The sequence below is a fragment of the Hetaerina americana genome, unplaced genomic scaffold (genome assembly GCF_022747635.1).
Source record: "Hetaerina americana unplaced genomic scaffold, ioHetAmer1.1.p SCAF_7, whole genome shotgun sequence".
In the NCBI taxonomy this organism is placed as follows: Eukaryota; Metazoa; Arthropoda; class Insecta; order Odonata; family Calopterygidae; genus Hetaerina; species Hetaerina americana.
The window spans coordinates 66,164,966-66,177,886 of record NW_027287316.1 but is presented as its reverse complement, the minus strand read 5'-3'; the positions used below and the strand labels follow the sequence as shown (position 1 = coordinate 66,177,886).

General features: G+C 35.8%; 2 protein-coding genes across 2 annotated transcripts in view; both read left to right on the top strand.

Annotated features, from left to right (window-relative positions):
- LOC139696571 (uncharacterized) overlaps positions 1 to 7,396 on the top strand; it is a 46,199-nt gene extending 38,803 nt beyond the window's left edge. Inside the window, exons 14-17 of the mRNA XM_071595376.1 lie at positions 1,030 to 1,146; positions 2,159 to 2,355; positions 2,444 to 2,587; positions 4,616 to 7,396. Coding sequence (XP_071451477.1) covers positions 1,030 to 1,146; positions 2,159 to 2,355; positions 2,444 to 2,587; positions 4,616 to 4,863 — 706 coding nt within the window. The 3' untranslated portion in view covers positions 4,864 to 7,396. The remainder of the gene's footprint in view (positions 1 to 1,029; positions 1,147 to 2,158; positions 2,356 to 2,443; positions 2,588 to 4,615) is intronic.
- A 1,906-nt stretch (positions 7,397 to 9,302) lies between these two features.
- Positions 9,303 to 10,278, top strand: mRpL27 (mitochondrial ribosomal protein L27). Its single transcript, XM_071595223.1, has 3 exons — positions 9,303 to 9,499; positions 9,789 to 9,952; positions 10,037 to 10,278. Exons 1-3 carry the CDS (start codon positions 9,409 to 9,411, stop codon positions 10,238 to 10,240), a joined length of 459 nt encoding a protein of 152 aa, XP_071451324.1. The 5' UTR covers positions 9,303 to 9,408; the 3' UTR covers positions 10,241 to 10,278.
- The last annotated feature ends 2,643 nt before the right edge of the window (positions 10,279 to 12,921 follow it).

Sequence of the window (12,921 nt, the reverse complement as noted above, 5' to 3'; positions counted from 1 at the left end):
AAATAAAATGAAGTCATAAAATCATATCCACTTACTTTACTTTTTTGGAGAGTTGTTTTTTCTTCTGTGGTGGGAAGTATCTGGCATTCACCCTATTAAAGTAGAGTGACCCAGCGTTGAAAATGGATCTCTAAAGTGACCACATTCAGCGATAAAAACTCTGTATATGAATGACCTTTTTTTAATGAGTTTTTCTTGCATGGAACAAAAAATCCTTATCATAAGAAATTTTTAATCCTTGAACCATATATTGATTAAAATCCCACACTAATGACCTAAGTCCTTTCATGTTTAGAAAATGCAAAATAGTCACTTCCGATTGATAAGTTTTGAAAAATATCTAATCAGTTCGTCAACTCTAAATGAAAATGTAAAATATTTAGTTTCATTATGGTTACTTTAATAGGCTTAGAGTTATTGTGCGTACAGAAAACATATTGCAATACAGAGACCAATGAGTATGTAGGCAAATATCATTTCGATTATTTCAAAATGTGTTCAGGGGACCGAAACATGAATTTCTATTTTGTAACTGAGTTGAATCATTTTGTGAAAGTAATGCTTTATCCTATTTAGAGAAAGTTAAAAGGCCAAAGAAATTACTCCTGATGGGTGGATTGTGACTTGAGTTAGATATTGAGATATCATACCCTCCAAAAAAACAATTTCATACTCATGGGCACAGAAGTATGAAAATTATGGACACACATTCATGGAACCTCTACATGGATTTACATTAAAATTTCCAAGTCAAATGTGTACCTGGAAACGATTACTTTTCTCTATACTATGCATAGAATAAGTAAATAAATATTTCCCATAAATGGGAAACTTGTGTTTCGTGTTGTAGTATCTCTTTAGTATAGTATTAAGTTTAATTGTGATCAATGTTAGCACTTTTGCCGATATTCTTCTGTTGCTATTCCTTTTTCTTGCCCCAGAATCCAATCAATAATGGTTCTTCAGTATTACAGAATAGTTTATCGGCACATTTAGACTACATTTGCTATGTTTTTGATCTAATTCCAGTGAAATGTTGGATGAGCATAATCCTTGGTTTTGTCCAGTGTGCCAACGCAACCAGTGTGCAACCAAAACCTTATCAGTATGGAGATATCCTGACTTCCTCATTGTCTACCTCAAAAGGTGAGTGCATTCACTTATAGTCCATCACATTTGGAAAGCATTTGGTATTGTAACTGGAGTGTCCCTTAGAATGCAGTAATTACCCTCTTGTTATTGCTTTTTTGAATGAGCCCAGGATTATGAATGTTATAACTAGTTAATTGTGTGATTGAACTATAATGGTAGGTTGTAATAGTGATGTGAGTTGCTAAACTTAAGGGTTGATGATTTATCACGTATTAATATGGGGGTTTCATTTAATTCTGGATCTGATAGGATAGAGGTATTCTAGATGATTTAATCTTTCCACCTACTGCTTTGAATTTTGAGTAAGTGACCTCTGTCACAAGAGAGAATAGGTGAAAGATTCAAGGATGCCATCCTGCAATATTTGACTTTCGACATGAAAGCAGAGTTACTGGCCGATTGTCATTGCAAATCCATAGCTAAGTCTGAGAGGTACCGGTCTTTGGAAAGGGTATGCCAACTAAGGAAGAAGGCATTTGAGGTGCCCAAATAAAGTAGCAATTGCAAATGGCTAAACCCAAGTTCTTGTAATGTATGGTACAACTGCTCTGTGGAATTTCATCCACGGTTTGTGTCATTTACTTGAAATATACATGTATATCCTAAAGCTCCCTTTTGAGAATGCCTTTGTACCATTCTTGAACCCATGTCTTTGAAAGTTTGAACTGTTTTTGCATCTTAAAAAGCGTGGAGACTTTTAAATATAAATATGTATGAATTATCTCAGGTGTGATATTGTCAGTTTCAATATTTTTTTGGTCTTTTAAAGCCATGAATTTTAATTGTATTTTTTCTTATTTTGATCAATTGAAGAAAATTTTGTCATTTTGTACCTGGCACCACTATTTTTTTGTCTTTCCATAAAATTTAATGATGAATTCTTAATAAATTATTTGTTCGTGTTACATGTTTGGGACATGTTTACCACTTTACATGCCCTAAATGTGCATCAGTTGACTTCACTCGCTACTCTAAAACTCTGTTTTTATTACCTTTTCTTTGTTAGGTTTGTTTTTCATGAGTGTGTAAGCACCAAACTTGATGACAAAGTGACATTTCCATTGTGCGGGTTGCACGTTGCACCACCAGCTTGCCACCAGTCTTTCTCTCAGTCCTCTAATCACCTCAACCAATTGCAGAGACAGCATCACCGTGGTTCTCCCCACCCTTATAATCTCTACGCTGCTGTCTGTCACTTTGGTGGTGAGTTCTCTAAGGCTGGACATCATTTATATTTCAAGTTGAAGTTTCCATATTTGATGGTTGTACTCACTTGACTTCTCTGTCATAGGTGCTTCCGCTGGGCATTATACAGCATACTCAAAGCATCCTGGTACGTCTGAATGGCATTACTTCAATGACGAAGCAGTTTCTTGCCAAAAACCAAGAGAAGAGGATTACAGCAATGCATATATTTTATTCTATCATAAGCAAGGTATTTGATTTAAATTATGAAATTAGTTCTTATGCCCCGAAGTGAAATACTTTTTTCAAAATAAAATTGTGAACGGGGTTGGGGCTATGCCAATTCTTCATTGGCAGCCGAAGAAGTTGTTTCTTCCACCTTCAAAAGTTCACGTCAATTGCATATACTCGCCTGTTTTATATCTACAGTTCTATCGCATCTATACCTGTCTTTTTTCCTCCATTTTGAGGCAAGGTGATTTACTTCTTGTTTATCATCCATGTCAAAGTGATACTAAAAGGTGGGACTGAGAAATGTACAGACTAATATGATCATGTGTGTGTGTAAAGATTGTTTGGTATATCCCTAATCATAAATGAAAATTAAAATGAGCATGAACCTACTTTCAGTGATGAACTGGGTCAAATGTTTTTGTAGTCCTTAATAAAATTTTGCTCTTAATTAGCCCTCCACGACCTATTGGTAGTCCAAATGCCAAATTTTGGGTGATGCTTCTGAAAATCCCTGTTAAACCCAAGCTGCGTGATTTCCTTGATGTCAGAACTTTCTGGGAAGCTACATTAAGACCTGGGATGAGAAATCAGAGCATATTAATTTTTAAATTCAGCTGCACAAATTTTTTGCGATTTTTGGTGTCTGAAATGCATAGAAATTCAATCATATTTTTAACCCGTTGCTTGTAACAATTTGTTGCGATTTTTGGTATATGAAATGCATAGAAATTCAATCATATTTTTGACCCGTTGCTTTTACCAATTTGTTGCAATTTTTGGTGTCTGAAATGCATAGAAATTCAATCATATTTTTGGCCAGTTGCTTTGATATTTAAAGCCATCTGGTAATGAACATTCAACAAACCTTAACTGTTTCTAAAGCATCAATCTAATAGCAGATTAATGAAATAAGGACAATTTGCACTTTTCCACAGTTTATTTAACGTACGACGCGTTTCAACTCACAGAGTCATCATCAGGTACAAGACCTGGCCAAGACAAGGTCTTGTACCTGATGATGACTCTGTGAGTTGAAACGCGTCGTACGTTAAATAAACTGTGGAAAAGTGCAAATTGTCCTTATTTCATTATGATGAACTTCCACGACCTCAAGCCTGAATCTGTTGAACTAATAGCAGATGTTCAATATCTAATGGCAGTGAGGAGAGAGGGTATTTTTTTTGAGCGATAAGTAGGACTTCATAAATTTTTTCTCAAAAAACTGATGTGGGCACTTGTATTTTAAAAGATATTTAAATCATATGTATTTTTTAGAGATGTGAGACATGAATTCTGAAATACCATGAAGAATGCAAGATTTGATATTCAGGAAAAAAAATCGAAGACCTTTCAAATTACTATGGGAAAAATTATTTTGAGACTTGACGGTTACCAGCAATAAATATGTAGTAACCATTAGTAGGATGTTTACGATTATTATTATTATTGATTTCAAAACCACACCAAAAGTTTTTATGTTGTTTTGATTCTAGTGAATGAAAACGTAAGACAATAAATTTATAAGAATATTTGCAATCTTAGGGTTAGCATTCAGTTGTGAAGTGAACGCTAAGCTTCTTCTGGAAGGGCATTGCGAAACAAGGTCCTCGTGTTGTAAGTCAATCATAAAGCAAGGACATGCTGTATAGACCAATTCAAAGCTATGGATCGTGAGATGCGATGGAGTTGGTAAAGTTACCATGGTGGGAGTGGAAAGTGGGGCATTAATGGAGGGAAGTAACCTATAGCAGTACCAGCAGTAGCATGGATGGATACTTCTTGTATCAGGTTTTTGATCCCTGCAATCAATTGATGACTAGTTCTCCTTACAGGTATGAGACAGTAATGGTTGCAAGTAGTCCAGAGTGGATCCTTTTTTCTAGTTTAGGGATTCGAACATTTGTGCATAGCATTTACTCCTTTACTCATCCTTAGGATCTTTGATTATTCTTGTTATGGTGGCGAAAACTTTGTCTTTTTTTTAACTTTATGTGCAGGGTAATTAATATTGGGATTGTTAATATTAGTGCTGATTCATTCCCAGGTTTATCCTTCGACCTGTTGAATTTGCCAAAGAAGATGACGGCAGAGGTGGACGAAGAAGAAGATGAAGAGGAGGAAGAGGCTGCCAAAGATTTGAAGCCCAACATTGAACAACTCATCCTTGATCTTGATTCATCTGTTGAGCAGGATTGGAGGAAGGAGCAGAAGAGTGTTGGTCAGGCAGCAATGGTCATGGCCGTCACAGCCGCCGAAGTATGCACTGTCATTGAAGGCAGTAGCCCGTTTTGAGGTTGAATTGTCCGGTGTGGAACACTTGGCCTTCTCCTGACTTGCCTCCCCAGGCTGGCATCAACTTATTCAACTGCACTGTGTTATGGGAGCCAGTGATCATCAAACCAAGTTCTGTGATTAGCGGTCTAGCTGAAGGCTGCTTGAGTGCCTAGGTCCTTGTTCGCCTGTCAGAAACTTTAAACTGTTGACTGATATTTGAACTGTGTGCACGATCGCATCCATGTGTGTTAATTGCTTTTCCTTCGAGAGACCTCGGGAGTTGCTGTTCAAGGCTCTGTCTGGGGTCAGTGGAAGATACATGCTTTTGGGGCCAATGGACATGTGCCTGGCATATAAGTGCCTACCTGGCAGCCACAAACTGGTAGATCCTTGCCATGCCTTGGTTGCCGTAATTCGTTTTGCAATCAGTTATACAGCACCAGGCCTACAGGTTGTAATTGGACCTGAAGAAGCAACAGAGAGAATGAAGGGTAGATCCTTGATTCAGTCAGTTTGTTTGCCAATGAATCTGTGAAAAGGTGTTTCACATTAAAAAAAAAGTGAGGTCTTTGCTTTGAATGGCCATGCTAGTTGAAAGGGATGGTTAGGAAAATACTGCCAATTAATCCTGTTGATGAATGATTAAAAAACCCATCCTTCCTGTTAGATATTTTAGATGGTATTGTTTGGGCTTGTGATAGAGTAATTTAATTAAGTCTGTTGTAAATAAGAGATTACATGTGTATGACTGCTCATATTTATGTTCTTTGGCTTAGGCTACAAGAAGTTCATTATGCATACTATTTCAGGGATGATTTTTATTGCTGGAAATGCATTTATTTAAATTGGTTATCTAATTTCAATTGTAATTTAAGTTTTAAGGAGTGAAAAAAATTGCTCTCTTCATTTCTTCTTACTTTTGTGTTCATTGTTTTTTCTGATTTTTTTATTGCTTACGATTATTTATTGAAATTGTCTTAAAGTATTCACCATTTATTTAATCCTTAAATATACTTTTTTATGAAATATCCTGTTTTTAATTTTATCACTTAAGCTGAGATTTGTTGAAAGTTAATATTCATGTTTGTTTTTGACATGAATTTGCTTACCTATTGGTTCTACTGTCTAAGTACTCGTATTGCGTCATTCAGTGCCAAATAACTTCTCTGGTTGCGATGGAAAAGTTCTGTTACCAAGTTCTTAAAGCACTTATTGCATTAATAATTTCAGGCAATCTATTATTTCTTGAGATTGCCCATTTATCATTTTTTACTTTTCAAGCATTGGGAAGCTTGATTCTATGCCACTTTAGAGAGGGGATGACTATGTCATTGTTATCATATCAAGGGCAATGAGAGATACTCATTTTACCAAATAAATTCCCTGTAATACGGCAGACCACGATTTGGAATTTTATTTCTATTGTTCTCTTTCTAGAAATTATGTCATTATGATGTCATTAATGTTTTCATTTTTGCTTAGCCTAATATTGTTTTGTTTGACAACATGGCTTATGGTAATTAACAACGAGTATCAGAATGTCATGACTTGCTCTGAATGGTATATGAATTTATCACCTTTTCTATTGGCCTCTTAGGCCCAAAAGTCGTTATTTGTTAACAAAAGTTGGTAGTATTATTTTGGCTATTGCTGTACATTGCGTTGTTTGTCCATCCCTGTAGTAAAGATGGAAAGTTATCGTGATATTGTATTTCATTATCTAAAAGTGAGGTCTGGTCAAGCCTAAAAGCTAGTCACGGTTCCGTGATTTTATTTTCTAAGTACCTAAATGCTTAATACAAGGTAAAATTGAAGTTCATTTTGTATCGAAATGAGGTGTTATCAATTCATTCTCAAGCCCTGTTTGCTTGACCACCCTTGCATTTAATCAGGGTTTGGGATTGGTGTTCTCTTGTCCATATTTATAAAAGTTGTTTTGTATAATTAATAAAATGTGTTCCTTGTAATTATGGTTGCAATGTTGAATAAATAAGCTGTAGTTAATAGCTTTTGGCAATCTTGCCATAATTTAACAAGTGAACAAGCCACAAGGGTCATTATACACTGCTAAACAGTTCTATTGCATCTGAAATTGTGATGTTTATAAAACATGAAAAATATATGAAGAAGACTTGTTAGCTCACATCCTAAAATTGCAAGTGATATTTTATTGATTTCTTCCAAATTTTAATGAGATATTCCCTTTCATACGTACTTTCACATGACTGGTGCCAAATTATAAATTTTCAAGCTAAAAATATAATGGATAAATATTATTTTTCTCCTGAACAATATTAATAGAAATATTTCACTTTTGAAAGCTTTTGATTTGAAATAACTGAGTTAGCATTTCAATTCATGTAATCTTGAATGGCCAATATTTAACATTTTCCTAAATTATGTGGTAGATATGGTTTAAATGGCTTTATGAAATGTCTCTCGACTTTTAAGATTTGGAAACAAAATAAATAAGCTACATAGTAGCTTGTTACAGTTTTCATCAGTTGCCTGTATTTCCCATTCTTTCCTTATTCAGTGGTCATGTAACATGTGAAGGACCTGCAAAGTTATATCTTGGATTTATGGTAAGGTTTAAAATATGCTTGTGTGTTTTCTTTCCTGTATTCTTTTTAACTTGATACCATCTTTTGTGCTGTGTTATTTGAATTAAAACAAATTTTCTTGGAATTAGTGTTGAAATCTTAATACAATTGAAAAATCAAATTTGTTAATTTTTAGAATATTATTTCTTTGCAGCACAAAATATGTTGCTTCCTTGGAGCTTGATTATGTGCACTAGAGCATTGAATTTGTCCATGAACAAGCCCTGGAAAAGTAAATGAAAAATCTTGGACAAGATGGCTAACTGAATGAGATATAAAAACATATCATATTGTACCTTTTTCAATGACAATAATGCACGTTGCCTTCAGTGATACAGAAATATAGCGAGGTATAATCCATGTTTTGTGATGAGTGAATATGGGTCCTTGGTTGGACCAAAAAGTTAACTTTCTGACTTGATCCAGATCATGGCCTGCTCACTATCTTTCTTTTGACTCTTAAGAATTGAAGCATTAAATAGCAATGATTCACACATCTAGCTACCAGCCTCAACACCAATATTGTTCCTTTTGCCAATGTACTGCCCCCCCCCCCCCCCATTTATGCTGCACTTCTCTCTCATCTGTACATCAAGACCATACTTCCATAACAAAGTTTTGTGCTACTTGGGGAGTGTCAATGATTTTTATATTATTTTCAAAGGTTGAGGCAAAGAGAAATGATTAATGAATTTTTTTAGTTGATACACCAATGCAATTTGGTCAGGGTAAGAAAATGCACTATATTAGTAGTTAAATTAATTTAAATCGGATGCGAAATAGTTAGCAGAGCAGATGGTGGGTTGTACTTATAGGAGACACATCACAGTCAAGTTCTCTACCGTTTGCTTTCTGTCACAATCATTTGCATTCAGAATCCTATGAATTATTGGCATTTCAGTGTTCACGTTCTTTTATGGAAATATGTTGCCATGATTATTCATATTACTTATCTTGAGTGAACATATCACAGGGAGATTAATCCCACATGGTATTCTCAGAGAAGTGAGTGGGGTTAGAAATAGTGAGGCCTTGGCGAGTACGGAAATCCACTAAAATCCTCTCTCCTAAGTGATTATTTTGGCTTACCATAACATTCAATATCAATGAGGTTGGAATTTCACCGTCAAATAGATAGCGAGGGATCAAAGCACAGAATTTTTGGTCAATCTCCAGTTCACTGCATTGGCTTAAAAAGTGACGTTAAGACTTGAGGTAATTGTAATATCAGAGGAATCCTGTGGAACCCTAGGGCACATATTCATGGTATTTAGATGGGAGTATTTTTCTTCATTTTGTGAGTGATTGCTCTCTTCAGATGCCAAACTATTCCAGTTTCAACATATGACGATTCATTATCAAGTTTTAGGGTACCTAGGCTTCCATGGGTTTTGCTGTACGCCTTTCAGTATACACTCCACCACTACCATGGACCACCTCATTCCAGGAGTCATTTTCAGCTTGACGTTTTTCGAATGTGAAGTTATTAAACCTGAAAATAACCCCTCGAACGCAATGATACTACGCAAGAATACTACAGACACGATGCAGCACCCACGAACAGAAACCCCACGGTATAAAGAGCTATCAGCATATGACCCTGCTGGAAAATATATTACTATTTTAAATATATAGTAAAAAAATGTTTCAGAGTCAAATTACGGCGGATCAAGCTTATACCCGAGCGTGGAAGAATTTTTCTTGTGCAGAGCAGATAGTGACCATAGTCAAACTTATTGCTTTCTTATTTAAAAAACGACAAATCGCCGAGGATTTTGAGTTATTTAATATTTTCCGCGCATCAGTCAGTTGTTGGAAATGTGAATGCGCTTACGCGCGCAACGCCCTGGCCGTGTTTCGATGTGCTTCATGTTATGATCTTAGTGTCGTATTCTTTTGTTCTGGATCCTTATTTTTAAACAGTAACGTAATACCAAATTCGATTGTCCCGTCGATCGTTATGTTTGGAATCCCGAATTTTAGCGTATTAAATGGCTTTACTCGCACTGCATTTCTCGCTATTAAGGATTCGGCAATAAATGCCCCTACCAGTACGTTTGTACGAGGTGTTTTTTAAATATATCATTTTGTCTGGATTTTCTTTATTAGTTCGAAGTATGAATGAAGTCAATGCCGCAACCTCTAGCCCTATAATAACTGGTTAACTATAGCCAAGTGGAAATAGCATTTATGTTTAAGGTTTAGAACTAGTTCAGTCAATTTTAGGTTGAGTTATCAACTTATATTTAGCGATAATTCAATCGCAATTCTCAACACTTGGTAGGACTACATTTTATGTTGACTTTATTGAATGTCATTCAAAATTATGATGCTTTACAGTCAGTGTGAGGTTTGCCTCGAAGAAAACTGGCGGTAGTACCCGCTATCAGAAAGTTAAAAGAAGACCGAAGCACCGAGGTTGGAGGGTTCAGGACGGTGAGGTTGTTACACCCGGTACAATTTTGGCTGTTCAACATCATCTTCGATTCCATCCTGGATTAAATGTATAATAAAACTAATTCTCAACTTTATGCCGACTTACTGATTGTGCAATTTGTTGCTATTAATAGTGAAACTTTTCTTTATAGGTGGGTTTGGGTCGCAATGGGACCTTGTTTGCTATGGAGCAAGGACAAGTGATGATTACTTGTGAAAAAGTAGATGCTGATTGGGAGCACACGTGGGTGAAGAGGATATATGGTGGAAGAGAGCAGGAAAATATATTTAAAAAGTATTTCAATGTGATACCTGAAAGACAGCATAACAATTTTAAATTGTTATATAGTATTTAACTTCTGAATTATAACCGTAGTTTCCTATTAAATAAATATTGTACCATTAATACCGTTTTTTATTGGGAAACAACATGTGGGAGGTAAGAGTTGACATTTTGAAAGGTTTCACTTGAATTCACAGATTTATTGAAAGTATAATATGCTTCGCTACTCCTGTACCTCAATGAAACTAAGAAAAAATTACTGGATAAGTTATAACTTTATTTCGGAGTGAAGAATTTTTAGCAGGTTGGTGTTAGTTATCTGAATCCCAATACGAATTAGGATAGAGGTTGTTTGTATTAATGTACCATAATTAAATTGGTATGCAACCATAGACCGATAGATGCATAGACGTCTATAGTCGGGCGAAATTGAGACCATAAGGTCCCTTCTTCCATTTAACCCTTCAAATGCATAACACTAATAATAAAGAAGTTTTTTAAATCGATATATTAAAGAAAAAAATGGTTAAATTATTAAAGTGTTTACAATTCAAATTATATGAAAAGATTTAAAGCGTTTGTGATTTCAATGGACAGCTGTATTAAATCACAAATATGTAATGAAGACCCTCTGAAAACCTTTAGGGATGAGGTTCACCAATCATCCACTATCTTTCTCATCTTGACATTCCTTCCATTATCTCTGTCTCTTAGTAAACATTCTCATTTATTCTCTGTAGAGATTTCCTCCTTCATACATGACGTGTATTATTTTTCATTTATTAATTGCTTCAAGCGTAATTCTCTGCAACACCACATCACTCTAAAGTGTATAGTATGTTCAGCACTATCCAAAGTTCTGTCTTTTTTTTTTATTCTACCCCTCTTCACATTCGTACAAGATATGAGTACTCCACCAGAATGCTTTGCAGTCTTTGAAGTTTTCCTTAGATCTAAAATCAACCTCCATATAGCTCATATTACTGTTTTGCATGCTTTGCCATATCTGTTTTCATCTTTATATCATTATGCCATCCATGTGCCGAGATATTTGTATCTATTTAGGTAAGTGTTCCAATTTTGCTTCATATAAAAATTCTCCACATTACTTTCCCTGATCACTTCAATCTTTTTCTGGTTTATTTTCAATCCATACTTATCTCTCATAATGCTTCAATATGCCCTTCAGATTATTGGTATATATTGGTGTATGAAATTATAAAATTTACGAATCAATCGAACTCTAACACACTTCATTAACTCCTTTACAGCATTCTGCAGCATTTATTGTACATGCTAACTGAACATTTTTGGAATTGGACAAAATCTTGCCTCAGTCCTACAATTCTAAACTGACATCTTATATTTAATATCATTTTCACTTCCTGATCCATATAGAGTAGATAATAATTATTATTGGTATTGTACCCATTTGGGTTGGTTTTGGATGGAAACAGCATTAAAATGTATATAATTCCCTCATGTTTCAAAAAACAGCCTGACATTGGATATTACCAGTCCCTCTTTAATTCTGCATTCTCCTTTCCTCCCTTCGTTCTATTTAACATGCCTGTCCTATTCCTGCCCCTTAATTGCTTTCCTAATATTTTTTCTTCTATTACAATCTCAACATCCTATTGTCAATCGAAATGCTCTGAACCTATTTTTCCTGCCTCCTTTGGATTTCTCCCAGCAATCCCTTCCCCCCCACCATATCTTACCACCACTTCCTCATTTGATTTACCAGTTGCCCTCTTTAACTTCTCCATTATTTTCCACTCTCATATTTCAAAAGCCGCCAGTCTTGCTTCAATAATCAATTTTCCGTGGTGTTCAAAACCATGCTCCATATCAAGTTTTGAAAAGCCTTTTCTTAACATTCTTACTCAACATCCTTGTCATCAATTCCCTCCTACTCATAAAAAACTCTTTGATGAATGCAATTCTTCATCTTGTATGTCTACTGTTGTATCCCTGTGTCTTTGCGTAGGATATGAGTAACAATTTGATATTACCCAGTGAGTCGAGCGGCTGCCTCGTGGGTAACTGGAGGCTTGATATAGATGGGTATTGGGAAAATATCGGAAAATAAGAAGAAAGATCAGTTCAATGGTGCTCTGATTTTTTCCTCTGACTTTAATAAAGACAAGAATAACTGTATACAAACTTAAACCACACAAATTGTGCTTCCACCATAGGGGCCCAGCCCAACTGTGTCGCTTGGTTGCGAGTCCCCAACTACTCTTGTGCTTCCACCAGAGGGGCCCAGCCCAACTGTGTCGTTTCAGTCATCCGTAATCATCATCAAGATGCACAATAAAGGAGTAGTTGACTCAGGCATGGGTCAAGAAGGGTCCTGATCGGTCACCAACCTTGGTCGCCACTGTCATGGGCAATCACTCACTCCACTTGAATCATCATGTAATGCGTAATGACATGATAGGTGACTCACATTGGCCAATGGTTCAAAAGGCCACCAGCCTCGGTCACCTCCGTCACGGGATGAACACTCACTCCACTTGCATCGTCATATGACTGTTGCTTGCTTACAACACTACTATTTGAATATTTTAGTCCAAAGTACTGCCTAGACTGGTAAAATGTTCCACCTTCTCTAGTTTTTCTGCTTCTATGTTGATATTTCACTTTATTGTTCTGGGAAATGCATTATATTTGCTTTGTTTAAATTTATTCACATCCTATACCTATTGCACTGACTTTCCGATGTGTTCAGCATGCTTCTAATCCCTTGGC

What these genes read in the sequence shown, in the direction of transcription:
- mRpL27 (XM_071595223.1), top strand. Translation starts at nt 9,409, where the DNA reads ATGTTTGGAATCCCGAATTTTAGCGTATTAAATGGCTTTACTCGCACT. An exon ending in GGCAATAAATGCCCCTACCA is followed by an intron (nt 9,500 to 9,788) that starts GTACGTTTGTAC and finishes GATGCTTTACAG; the next exon opens with TCAGTGTGAGGTTTGCCTCG. An exon ending in GATTCCATCCTGGATTAAAT is followed by an intron (nt 9,953 to 10,036) that starts GTATAATAAAAC and finishes TTTTCTTTATAG; the next exon opens with GTGGGTTTGGGTCGCAATGG.